The 13,319-nt window shown below is 47.4% G+C and overlaps 1 protein-coding gene across 1 annotated transcript in view; it reads right to left on the bottom strand.

The window, feature by feature from the left end:
• sgsm1a (small G protein signaling modulator 1a) overlaps positions 1 to 13,319 on the bottom strand; it is a 137,590-nt gene that overhangs the window by 97,045 nt on the left and 27,226 nt on the right. The window contains exon 3 of the mRNA XM_080208089.1: positions 6,107 to 6,182. Within this exon, the coding sequence (XP_080064215.1) occupies positions 6,107 to 6,182 (76 nt within the window). The remainder of the gene's footprint in view (positions 1 to 6,106; positions 6,183 to 13,319) is intronic.

Genomic DNA, 13,319 nt, shown 5'->3' with positions numbered 1-13,319 from the left:
CCCCCTCCCCCACCGACTGCCCCATCCATCACAGCACCCATTGTACCGCCCTGCACACTGCCCCACCCACTGCGCCGCATCCACTGCACACACCATTATGCACCTACTATTCATTTTCACTGAGGGAGAATTTATCGTGACCCGTGCACCTAACCTGCTCATCTTTTGGACTGTGGGAGGAAACTGGGCCACCTGGAGGACGTACACAGGGAGAACGTACAAACTCCACACAGACAGTGACCCAAGCCCGGAATTGAACCCAGGACCCTGGCGCTGTGAGGCAGCAGCACTAACCACTGTGCCACCCTTCCGCTCTGATTCATCATCTCCATTTCCTAAGTGAAGCTTTCAGCACAGTCCTGTCTATTGTTGGATTATGGCTCCCAACCCACTCAGTGACAGACAGTTAGCAGTCCACAACCACGTAAAGACAATGATGTACGCCCACTCGCCTGGCCATTCTGCCCCTTACACAACGATAGCAGTGAAGTGAAAATGGCCGACCATAAAAGGATTAAGACAGCAGAATAGATTTTTCGATATGCAAATCCAAGGAGCAGCCACTTTGGGCAAGTGTGAATCTACAATAAAACTTAATCCACAGCAGGAATGGCAGTGGTCACCTTGAGGGGGAGTAAGATGATATTGTGCCTTATATAATGTCTTTAACCCTGTAAAACAAAGGAAAAAGTATAGATATGAAACTGGTACAGGTGCCCAGTCCAAACCCCTGGCTTCCTACAGCAGAGACTGAACCATAGGAGCCACTGACAACCCTGGAAAGATTGGGCTGCACCATTGAACCTGGTTATGAAAGGAAATAAGAGTTTCTACATCCTCAAGCAGCAAGGTTACAGGTTCAAACATCACACCCAGCCCTTCCCTGCTTCCCCCACTGTAAAGCTGTGAGAATCCTTGGTGTGCTGTCCTGGAGCTGCGATCAGCTGTAATCGCAGTTCAACAACTACAGGCTTTTACAAACCCCCTTTAACACAGGGAAACAGCACTTCACAGCAGCATTAGTGGGAGAAGTGCTGACACTAGACCATGCAGGCGGGTATCAGGAGGGACAACTGAACACTATTCAAAGAGCGTCTTAAAGGAGCAGGGAGCGGCTGAGAGATACTGGGAGGACTTCCAGAGCCTAGGCTGCTGGTAGGGGCAAGGCAAACGATGGATGCTCAAGAAGATAAATATTACAGGGTGGGGATGCAGAGATTCTGATGGGCGACAGCATTGAGAGACTCCACAGGGAGAGGGAAAGGTGAGGCCTTGGAGGGATTTTAAATAAAAGGCTGAGCAATAGGCTGACAACAAGCGTGGCACGGTGGCACAGTGGTTAGCACTGCTGCCTCACAGTGTCTGGAAACCTGGTACAATTCCGGCCTCAGGTCACTGTGTGGAGTCTGCACGTTCTCCCCGTGTCGGCATGGATTTCCTCCGGGTGCTCCAGTTTCCTCTCACAGTCCAAAGATGTGCAGGTTAGGTGGATTGGCCATGCTAAATTCTCCGGCAGTGTCCCAATGTGTGTAGGTTAGATGGACTGGCCTTGGTAAATTGTCCTATAGTGTCCCAATGTGTGTAGGCTAGACAAACTGGCCTTGGTAAATTGGCCTTTAGTGTCCCAACGTGTGTAGGTTAGATGGAATTAGCCATGTGAAGTGTGTGGAGTTACAGAGATAGGATGCGGGAGAGGGTAAGATACTCTGTCAGAGAGTCTGCACAGACTCAATGGGCCGAATGGCTTCTTCTGCGCTATAGGGATTCTATGATTGTAACACCTTTAAAGACGGGGAGGTGTGTGGTTGGGTTTGTCTCTTTTACCCCTGCCCAGGGAATAACTTTGGTGTCAGTCACACAAACAGACCTTGGACGGGCAACGCACAGGTCGGTGTCATTACGATGGAGAAACGAGAGCCAGAGGAAAAGGCAGACCAATCTTAAGTCCTTAGAAAGACTGAGTTGTTTATGGATTGACAGCTGGTGTGGAAGAGCCTTGCCTTCTCACCCGCAGTCAGCCAAAGACATTTTAAACACAAAATGTAATCACATCAGGCATCGCAAGAGAAGACAATTTTCACTGTTCAGACATCCCTGAGTCATAAACAACAATGAGGACAGCTGGATGAGGTGCCGTGTGCAGCTGCATTGTTCCCTCTGAATAAAACATCAATTTAAAAAAGAAATTGAACATAGCAGTTTAGATTCTGGCCTCCCTTCAAAAACCAGCCCTGCTGCTGTTAAACGGGGCTCCGAAATAAATTAATGGACACGGGGCCCGGAGTCGGTGAGCAAAGAGCCTGAAACAGTCTCCTTAACCACAGTTAGTACAACAGAGGAGCCCCAAGCAGCCTCGGTAAGCCGTCTGGTAAACTAGGCCGAATCAAAACAAAATACCCTCGTCACATTCCCAGGACGACTCCCGGAACAAGCTTCCAGAAACATCCGTTTCACAAGCATTCGGAAACACTGTCCCCCCGGCTGACCCACTGACTGACTTCTCATCTCCACAGAAAAGGCAACAACTCACTGTGAATCAGAGAGTGACAGAATGGGCCACAGTACTGACGGAGGCCATTCAGCCCATCAGGCCTGGGCTTTGAGTTGCCGGTGGCTGTGAAAGGTGCAATATAAATACAAGAGTTTATTTTAAAAATCATTCCCTCCTGGATTGACACTACGGACCTTAAACTTTGGTAGAAAGGAAAATAAACAAGCAAGGCATGATCATATTTTGCATCTGGAGGACGAGGCCATTCAGCCCAGTGAATCTGTGTCAGTGTTAGCTCCATATCAGACCCAACCAATCCAGGAGGAATTCTTGCAGCGGCCCGGGACTGTCAGACTCCGGTGTGAGTAGACCCCACACCCGAGCTTTTAATGATATTCACAACGGTGACCTCTGTATTACACAGAGAGTGGGAAATTCAAGTCTGAACTCCCACTGAAAAAGCAATCCTGGTTTATACCAGTTTTCCTGAAAATTCAGCATTTAAATTATTTTTGGGAGAATCACCCACAGTGAGTCAGTATCCCTAAGTCAGTGAGTCCGTATCTCGAGATCAGTGAGTCTATATCTCTTGATCACTGAGGCTATATTTCTAGATCAGTCTGTCCGTATCTCGAGATCAGTGAGTCTGTAGTACTAGATCAGTGAGTTTGTATCTCTAGACCAGTCTGTCTGTATCTCTAGACCAGTCTGTCTGTATCTCTAGATCAGTGAGTCTGTATCTCTAGATCAGTGAGTCTGTATCTCTAGATCAGTGAGTCTGTATCTCTAGATCAGTGAGTCTGTACCTGTAGATCATGAGTCTGTATCCCTAGATCAGTCTGTCAGTATCTCGAGATCAGTGAACCTGTATCTCGAGATCAGTGAACCTGTACCTGTAGATCAGTGCGTCTGTGTCTCTAGATCAGTGAGTCTGTACCTGTAGATCAGTGAGTCTCTATCTCTAGATCAGTGAGTCTGTATCTCGTGATCAATGAGTCTGTACCTCGAGATCAGTGAGTCTGTACCTTGAGATCAGTGAGTCTGTACCTCGAGATCAGTGAGTCTGTACCTCGAGATCAGTGAGTCTGTACCTCGAGATCAGTGAGTCTGTATCTCTCGATCAGTGAGTCTGTATCTCTCGATCAGTGAGTCTACCTGTAGATCAGTGAGTCTGTACCTGTAGATCAGTGAGTCTGTACCTGTAGATCAGTGAGTCTGTACCTGTAGATCAGTGAGTCTGTATCCCTAAATCAGTCTGACTGTATCTCTAGATCAGCGAGTCTGTATCTCGAGATCAGTAAGTCTGTAGTACTAGATCAGTGAGTCTGTATCTCTTGATCAGTGAGTCTGTATCTCCTGATCAGTGAGTCTATGTCTCTAGATCAGTGACTCTGTACCTGTAGATCATGAGTCTGTATCCCTAGATCAGTGAGCCTGTATCTCTAGATCAGTGAGTCTGTATCCCTAGGTCAGTGAGTCTATACCTCTCGATCAGTGAGTCTGTATCGCTAGATCAGTGAGTCTGTAACCCTAGATCAGTGAGTCTGTATCTCTTGATCAGTGAGTCTGTATCTCTTGATCAGTGAGTCTGTATCTCTTGATCAGTGAGTCTGTACCTGTAGATCATAAGTCTGTATCCCTAGATCAGTGAGCCTGTATCTCTAGATCAGTGAGTCTGTATCCCTAGATCAGTGAGTCTGTATCCCTAGATCAGTGAGTCTGTATCCCTAGATCAGTGAGTCTGTATCCCTAGATCAGTGAGTCTGTATCCCTAGATCAGTGAGTCTGTATCCCTAGATCAGTGAGTCTGTATCCCTAGATCAGTGAGTCTGTATCCCTAGATCAGTGAGTCTGTATCTCTCAATCAGTGAGTCTGTATCCCTAGATCAGTGAGTCTGTATCCCTAGATCAGTGAGTCTGTATCTCTCAATCAGTGAGTCTGTATCCCTTGATCAGTGAGTCTGTACCTCTCGGTCACTGAGTCTGTACCTCTAGGTCACTGAGTCTGTACCTCTAGGTCACTGAGTCTGTACCTCTAGGTCACTGAGTCTGTATCCCTCGATCAGTGAGTCTGTATCCCTCGATCAGTGAGTCTGTATTCCTTGATCAGTCTGACAGTATCCCTGGATCCATCCACTTCACCATCCATTCATTATGTGATCACTGTGTTCTAGTTAAATTAGGTTTCTCTAATTTGTACTTCCTCACATTAATCTCTTATCTGTTTCTGTAAATGCTTCACTCCATTGTTTCCATTCTCGGGTTTCCATGCTCCCTATTTTTTGGTTGTCAAAAGTGGGTATTATTTCCGCTCTGCCTGGGTGCAAATCACTGATATCTCTGGAGAAGGAACAGCTCCCTGGAACATGCTTCACAGCCAGCTGCATCAATATTCAGTTCCTCTCTGCTCTCTGTGTTTCAACCATCCATCTGTCCTCAGGCATTAACTTCACAAAGTCTTTTTCACACAACACCATCAAACACTTCTTGAAATTCCAAACATTAAAGATCGCTGGCATTCTCTTTGGCAATACACTGGTTAGTCAGATCAAAGGAGGGCTCAATGATGCCCTGTTTGGTTCTGCCAGAGTCCCTCAGCTCCTGACCTCATTACAGCCTTGGTTCAAACATGGACAAAATAGCTGAACTCCAGAGGTGAGGTGAGAATGACTGCCCTTGACATCAAGGCCGCAATGGACTGAGTGTGAGCCAAACTGGAGTCCATGGGAATCGGTGGGAAAACCCTCCCGTTTGGAGTTATTTCTGGCACAAAGGAAGATGGTTGTGATGATTGGAGGTCAATCATCTCAGCTGCAGGACATCACCGCAGTTGTTTCTCAGGGTTAGTGTCCTAGGCCCAACCATCATCAACTGCTTCATAATGACCTTCCTTCCATCATAAGGTTAGAAGTGGGGGTGTTTGCCAATGACTGAACAACGTTCAGTATCATTTATAACTCCTCAGATACTGAAGCACAATCCATGTCCAAATGCAACAAGACCTGGACAATATCTAGGCTTGGGCTGACAACATTTGTGCTATACAAGTACCAGGTAATGACCATCTCCAACAAGAGAGGATCTAACCATCACCCCTTGATATTACATGACATGACCATCACTGAATCCCCCACTATCAACATCCTGGGGGTTACCATTGACCAGAAACTGAACTGGACTAGCCATACACACACAGAGCAGGTCAAAGCCTACAAATCCTGTAGCGAGTAACTCACCTCCTGACACCCCGAAATCTGTCCACCATCTACAGGGCACAAGTTAACAGCAGGAACACTGCCACTTGCACCCGCAGCTTCTCCCTGAACCACCCACCATCCTGACTTGGGGCTATGTTGCCGTCCCTTCACTGTTGCTGGGTGAAAATCCTGAAACTCCCATCCTAAAAGCGCTGTGGGTGTGCCTACACCACATGGACTGCAGCGGTTCAAGAAGGCAGCTCTCCGCCACCTTCTCTAGGGCAGTTAGGAATGGGCAACAAGTGCTGGCCTAGCCAGCAACACCCACAACTCAGAATTAAAGGTTGCCCTTTCCCCAGTTCCTTCACAAACGTGTACATCTCTCTACACACATTGTGCGCACGTCAGCAGGACTTACCACAGAAGGAGATAATATGGCTGCTGTCCTCATGTACAAATTTCCTGGTAACCGCTTCCTCCATGATCTGCTTCACCTGAGGACATAAACATTGAAGAAAATGATGATAATTCTGAATACCAGCAGAAGAGGAATTTGATCCAGAGAATTATCCTAGAATTCCTTCAGTGCAGAAAGAGGCTATTTGCCTATCGAGTCATAATCCCTTCCTGGCCCTATCCCTATAACCCTACTTATTTACCCTGTTAATCGTCTGACACTAAGGGGCGATTTGATTCAGAGAGTTATCATAGAATCCCTACAGTGCAGAAGGAGGCCATTCAGCCCATCGAACCTGCACAGAAAGCTTAAATCCTTAACAAAGCACAACAGCTTTTCAATAAGAGCCCCACAGTCTGATCCCACTATCTCCCCATTACAACATCAACACTGCAAGACATCTCTTCTCCTTTCACATTACACTGAGCGACCTTGCAAGAATGGAGGTAGCAAGCGAGCTGAATTCTAACAGTCCATCGCCAAGGCGAAAGCCTCCTGAACCTGGGAATGCCGAACAGCAAGTGCAGCCTCCTCACTGTCACTGAGCTAGGATCAGGCGACTTGGTCTGGATCACTGACCAAAAGAACAGCTCTGATCCACAATGGGTGCTCTCATTTACACATTACAGGGAGCCCCGGTAAAACTGCAGAGTTTAAATATTTTAACTGTTCCAGCAACGGAGGGCAATGGGCAGCCCATCCCTACCCCCTGCCCCCAGAGCCGGGATTGGAAATGGATCATTTCCTTTGAGGTAAGATTGCCACTCAACTCTTGGAGGCCGAACGGGATTTTCCAGTCAGTCTCCTGGGAATTGCTGGGAGGCAGGGAATGGCCAGCCGGTGGCCTAAATGCAAAGGCCATTTCTCCATAGAAATGTAGATGGCACAGTGGTTAGCATTGCTGCCTCGCAGTGCCATGGACCCAGATTCGATTCCCAGCTTGGGCCACTATCTGTCTGGAGTCTGCACATTCTCCCTGTGTGCTGGTTCGGTGCATTGGCTATGCTAAATTCTCCCTCAGTGTACCCGAACAGGTGCCGGAGCGTGGCGACTAAGGGGATTTTCATAGTAACTTCATTGCAGTGTTAATATAAGCCTACTTGTCACACTAATAAATAAACAAACCATGATCGAAGGGCCAAATGATCTACTTCTGAATCTACATCTGTTTGCATGTGTGTACATACAGATGTATGTTTGTCATACATCATCTGGAACACCCTCCCATTCACTTCCCCGTCTCTCCACCTCACTCTCCTTCTCTAAGATGCTCCTTAGAACTCACCTCTTTGACCAAACCTCTATCATTATGAGGACTGGAGTGAAATTAGCTTTGATAATGTCCCTCTGAGGCCCCGGAGGACCATTTGCTGCATTAAAAGCATGCAATAAATGCCAGTGATTGTAGTTGAGAATGATCTGTGCAGAATAACCCTGCACCATTCAGGAAAGTCAAACTGCTCTGGGAACACGGCCAGCGATCGCATCTGTCCTTTCACCAAGTCTGAGGACATTTCTTCCACATCCATTCACAAATGAGAAAAAAATTGCCCAGCGCAAAACATCTGAATTCAATGAAATGTCGGCAATAATGTCCATTATTTAGCAAAACATCATCCGCTGATGGGGTGGATAAGGCTGAGGATGGGCAGCTCAGCCATTCAAGGAGTGTCCAGCATTGCAAACGTGATTTTTATTTCTCTCTGCAGTTGCATTGTGAGACAGCACTGGGGCTACTGTGCACAGTACTGGTCTCCTTACCCTTACACTAGTTGGACAGGGAATGTAACGGAGGTTTACCAATTCCTGGAATGGCCGGAGTGTCTTACGAGGAGGGATTGAGGAAGTTGAGTGTGTATTCTCTAGACTTTATCAAAATGAGAGACGTTCTCGTAGAAACTTAAAATTCCACACTGCGCACCCACATTGCATATCCACACTGCACACCCACACTGCGCCCCCCACACTGTGCACCCACACTGCACACCCACACTGCGCCCCCCACACTGTGCACCCACACTGTGTACCCACACTGCGCCTCCACATTGCATATCCACACTGCGCCCCCACACTATGTACCCACACTGCGCCCCCACACTACGTACCCACCCAATGCATTAGACTCAAGATAAAGTCTTCCCGTTCTATGCCATTCAGTAAAGATTCCTTTGTCTCAATCTCAATAGCAACACGAACAGGTGAATTGCACCAACAATGTTGTGAACTGTTCCAACCTCCACATTATAAAAAGGATCTGGAAAAGGAGACACAAGAAAGGGTTTAATTTGATTTGATTTATTATTGTCACTTGGGGCGGCACGGTAGTACAGTGGTTGGCACTGCTGCCTCACAGCGCCAAGGAACCGGGTTCAATTCCCGGCTTGGGTCACTGTCCGTGTGGAGTTTGCATGTTCTCCCCGTGTCTGCGTGAGTTTCCTCAGGGTGCTCCGGTTTCCTCCCACAGTCCAAAGATGTGTGGGTTAGTTTGATTGGCCATGCTAAATTGCCACTTAACGTCAGGAGGACTGGTAGGGTAAATACATGGGTTGTGGGGATAGGACCTGAATGGGATTGTGATCGGTGCAGATTCGATGGGCTGAATGGCCTCCTTCTGCACTGTTGGGATTCCATTCTATTCTACGTATGAATATACAATGAAAAGTATTGTTTCTTGCGCACTATACAGACAAAGCATACTGTTCACAGAGAAGGAAATGAGAGAGTGCAGAATGTAGTGTTACAGTCATAGCTAGGGTGTAGAGAAAGAACAACTTAATGCAAGGTAAGTCATTCAAAAGTCTGATGGCAGCAGAGAAGAAGCTTTTCTTGAGTTGGTTGGTACGTGACCTCAGACCTTTGTATCTTTTTTCCGACAGAAGAAAGTGGAAGAGAGAATGTCCGGGGTGCGTGGGGTCCTTAATTATGCGGGCTGAGTGGGAAGTACAGACAGAGTCAATGGATGGGAGGCTGGTTTGGGTGATGGATTGGGTTACATTCACGACTTTTTGTAGTTCCTTGTGGTTTTGGGCAGAGCAGGAGCTATACCAAGTTGTGATATAACCACAGAATGCTTTCTATGGTGCATCTGTAAAAGTTGGTGAGAAATGCCAAATTTCCTAGGAATTACTAGGACGATATCAGATCTGGGAGATTGATGAGTTTGGGAGTCTTATCTCGAGACCTGAATTAAAAAGTTCAATTTTATAAAAGGCTTTGATCACGTAGAGTTGGAGAAGATATTTGCACTTTTGGGTGAGGCCTTGACTGGAGGCTATGGATATAAGATAATAAACCCAGTTAGGAATTCAGGAGAAATATCTTGATCCAGAGAGTAGAATGTGACATCCACTGCCACACTGAGGTGAGCAGCAAGGAGGAGTGAGATAAACACACAGGAGAAAGGATCAGAAGGCTATGTTGATGTGGGCAAATGAAGGAGGACATGGGGTGAGGAGCTCGTGCTGACGATGCACCAGCATGGACCAGATAGAAACATAGAAGATTGGAGCAGGAGGTGGCCACTTGGCCCTTCCAACCTGGTTTGCCATTCATTACGATCATGGCTGATCATCCAACCCAATAGCCTAATCCTGCTTTCTCCCCATAACCTTTGTTCCAAGTGCCATATCCAGCCACCTCTTGAATACATTCAATATTTTGGCATTAATTACTTCCTGTGGTAATGAATTCCACGGGCTCACCACTCTTTGGGTGAAGAAATGTCTCCTCATCTCCGTCCTAAATGGTCTACCCTGAATCCTCAGACTGTGACCCCTGGTTCTGGACTCCCCCCACCATCAGGAATATCCTCTCTGTATCTACCCTGTCTAGACCTGTTAGAATTTTGTAAGTCTCTATGAGATCCCCCCATCATTCGTCTGAACTCCAGCAAAACAATCCTAACTTAGTCAATCTCTTCCCACACATCAGTTCCGCCATCTCCGGAATCAGCCTGGTAAACCTTGACTGCACTCCCTCGAGAGCAAAAACATCCTTCCTCAGAAAAGGAGACCAAAACTGCACACATTAGTCTAGGTGTAGCCTCACCAAGGCCCTGTACAATTTCAACAATACATCCTGCTCCTGTCCTTGAAACCTCTCTCAATGAAGGCCCACATGCCATTTGCCTTCTTTACCGCCTGCTGCACCTACGTGCTTACCTCAGTGACTGGTGCACAAGGACACCCAGGTCCCTCTGCACACTAACCTCTCCCAATTTACAGCCATTCAGGTAGTAATCTGCCTTCTTGTTTTTGCCTCCTGATGGGCCAAATGGCCTGTTTCTGTAGCATGAATAGCTTGCAGGAACTCCCGTGCAGTGGAAGAGGCAGAAGGCAGGAGTCGGCCAGGGGAACAGTCAGTGATAAATATCCCCACGGCCACAAGAATAAATTGCCACGTCTAAAGTCAGACGACAAATTCGATCGCCTCAAGAGTGGACAACTCTATCAGGCTGTCGGAGCCAGAATTCTATTTGTGAATTCCAAGAATAGGTTTCCTGTAATAGGAAAAAGTGATTTAAAGTGGACGTTTCTGCAGATCGTGATGGCTTATGAAATCATTCCTCACTGAAAAATGGCATTTTCTGTACACAATGGTATTTCAGAGTATGATAAACCATCTGGATAGAGAGACGGGGAGTAGGACTAATTGGACAGCTCTGTCAAAGAGACAGCATTGACACAATGGGCTGAATGTCCTTCATCGGTGCTCCAAAAATACACTGCAAACAGGATTCACAGGTTAAGGGTGCCAGTGGGTCTGTCCCAGTGTGTCTCCATCTCTGGGCCAGAAGCTGCCGGTTTAAATCTAACTTGTTGCTCATGGAAGGGTGGTTCGTAACACGTTTCAACGGGCTGATAATCAGCTCAGGAACCCTTCCACCGCCTCCTTCCCTTAGAGAAAAAGGTGTGTCTGTGAAGATACTGTGCAGCATGGTGGCACAGTGGTTAGCACGGCTGCCTCACAGCGTCAGGGACCCGGTTTCGATTCCAATCTCGGGTGTGGAGTTTGCACGATCTCCCCGTATCTGTGTGGGTTTCCTTTGGGTGCTCTGGTTTCCTCCCACAGTCCAAAGATGTGCAGGTTAGGTGGATTGGCCATGCTAAATTGTCCCCAAGTGACAGGGAGATTGTGATGTGGAGTTGCCAGCATTGGACTGGGGTAGGCATGGTAAGAAAAGATTTATCAGGGTGCTGCCTGGTATGGAGGACATTAGCTAAGAGGAGAGGTTGGAGAAACTTGGCTTGTTCTCCCTGGAATGACAGAGCTTGAGGGGCAACCTGATAGAAGTCTACAAGATTATAGACAGAATAGATAGTCGGAAGCTTTTTTCAATGGTGGAAGAGTCAATTACTAGGGGGTACAGGTTTAAGGTGCGAGGGGCAAGGTTTAAAGGAGGTGTACAAGGCAGATGTTTTACACAGAGGGTGGTGGGTGCCTGGAATCCGTTGCCAGGGGAGACTGTGACATTTAAGGGGCGTCTTGACAAAATAGGATGGGAATATTGTGATTTGGAAGGGTTGGGGGTTTTAGTTCAGTCGGGCAGCATGGTGGGTGCAGGCTTGGAGGGCTTGTTCTTGGGCTGTAATTTTCTTTGTTCTGAGAGGTCTCACAACACCAGGTTAAAGATCAACAGGTTTATTTGGTAGCACGAGCTTTCAGAGCTCTGCTCCTTAATCAGGCGAGTGCAGGATTTGTTTCACAAACAGGGCACATATAGACAAAAACTTAATTACAAGATAATGGTTGGAATGAGAGTCTTAACAGGTAATCAAGTCTTCACAAGCGCAGACAATGTGAGGGGACAGAAGGTTAAGCACAGATTAAAGAGGTGTGAATTGTCTCAAGCCAGGACAGTTAGTGAGATTTTGCAAGCCCAGGCAACTCGTGGGGGTTACAGATAGCGTGACATGAACCCAAGACTCCGGTTGAGTCCGTCCTCATGTGTGCGGAACTTGGCTTTCAGTTCCTGCTCAGTGATTCTGCGCTATCGTGAGTCATGAAGGCCACCATGGAGAGCGCTTACCCAAAGATCAGAGGCTGAATGCCCCTTGACTGCTAAAGTGTTCCCCAACAGGAAGGGAACACTCCTGCCTGGTGATTGTCGAGCGGTGTCCATTCATCCAATGTTCTGGCGTCTGCATGGTCTCACTGATGTACCATGTCTCGGGACACCCTTTCCTGCAGCGTATCAGGTAGACAACGTTGGCCGAGTTGTAAGAGTATGTACCGTGTACCTGGTGGACGGTGTTCTCGCGTGAGATGATGGCATCCATGTCGATGATCCGGCACGTCTTGCAGAGGTTGCTGTGGCAGGGTTGTGTGGTGTCGTGGTCATGGTTCTCCTGCAGGCTGGGTAGTTTGCTGCACACAAGGGTCTGTTTAAGGTTGTAAGAAGTCTCACAACACCAGGTTAGAGTCCAACCAGTTTATTTGATAGTAAGCTTTCGGAAACAGTGTTCCTTCGTCAGGTGTGTGGGAGATTCTGATCAGAAAAGGGGATATAAAGTCACACACAGTTCCTGAAAACTTGTGAGATTACAGCCATTCAGGTAGTAATCTGCCTTGTGTTCTTTGGTTGGATCCGGAGGTAACTGTCTGCAGTGTTCCTCGTTGTTCAGTTGTCGGTATTCTTACCCAAAACGTAGTGTGACAGGGAGATTATGTGGGGTTACGGGGATAGGGCCTGGGTGGGATTGTTGTCGGTGCAGACTTGATGGGCCGAATGGCCTCTTTCTGCACAGTAGAGTTCTATGATAAGCTAAAAAATGCTGGCAAAGGGACATTTACACAGCCTCACCTCCCCGCAACCATCCATCTTTCGTACAGTCAGCATTTAGCTGCAGATCTTAGTTTCTATTTACAAATCTAGAATTTCCACCTTTTGGAAGACCCCTCCACTCTAACGAGTCGATTCCTGCAGCTCAGTTTTAAACGTACATCGAGAAACCATCCAATGCTCCGCCCTCTGACGCTGCTTCTGAATTATTACTCCTCCACTCCTTCTGGAATTATCCGCTGAGATCTGCGGCGGGATGTTAAAGGAGGCCACTGGCAGTCCTGAGGAGGGTTTGTGTGATGTTGGATCTGGGATCCGCACGGTCACCAATCACGGCCTACTTCCGATATACAACACCTTTGCAGGAACGTATGGCCGGTCCGCCGATTTAAA

Source organism: Carcharhinus amblyrhynchos, chromosome 20 (genome assembly GCF_965287045.1).
Source record: "Carcharhinus amblyrhynchos chromosome 20, sCarAmb.v2.hapA, whole genome shotgun sequence".
In the NCBI taxonomy this organism is placed as follows: Eukaryota; Metazoa; Chordata; class Chondrichthyes; order Carcharhiniformes; family Carcharhinidae; genus Carcharhinus; species Carcharhinus amblyrhynchos.
The sequence above is the reverse complement of the archived record's forward strand: the minus strand, read 5'-3'. Positions and strand labels throughout refer to the sequence as shown.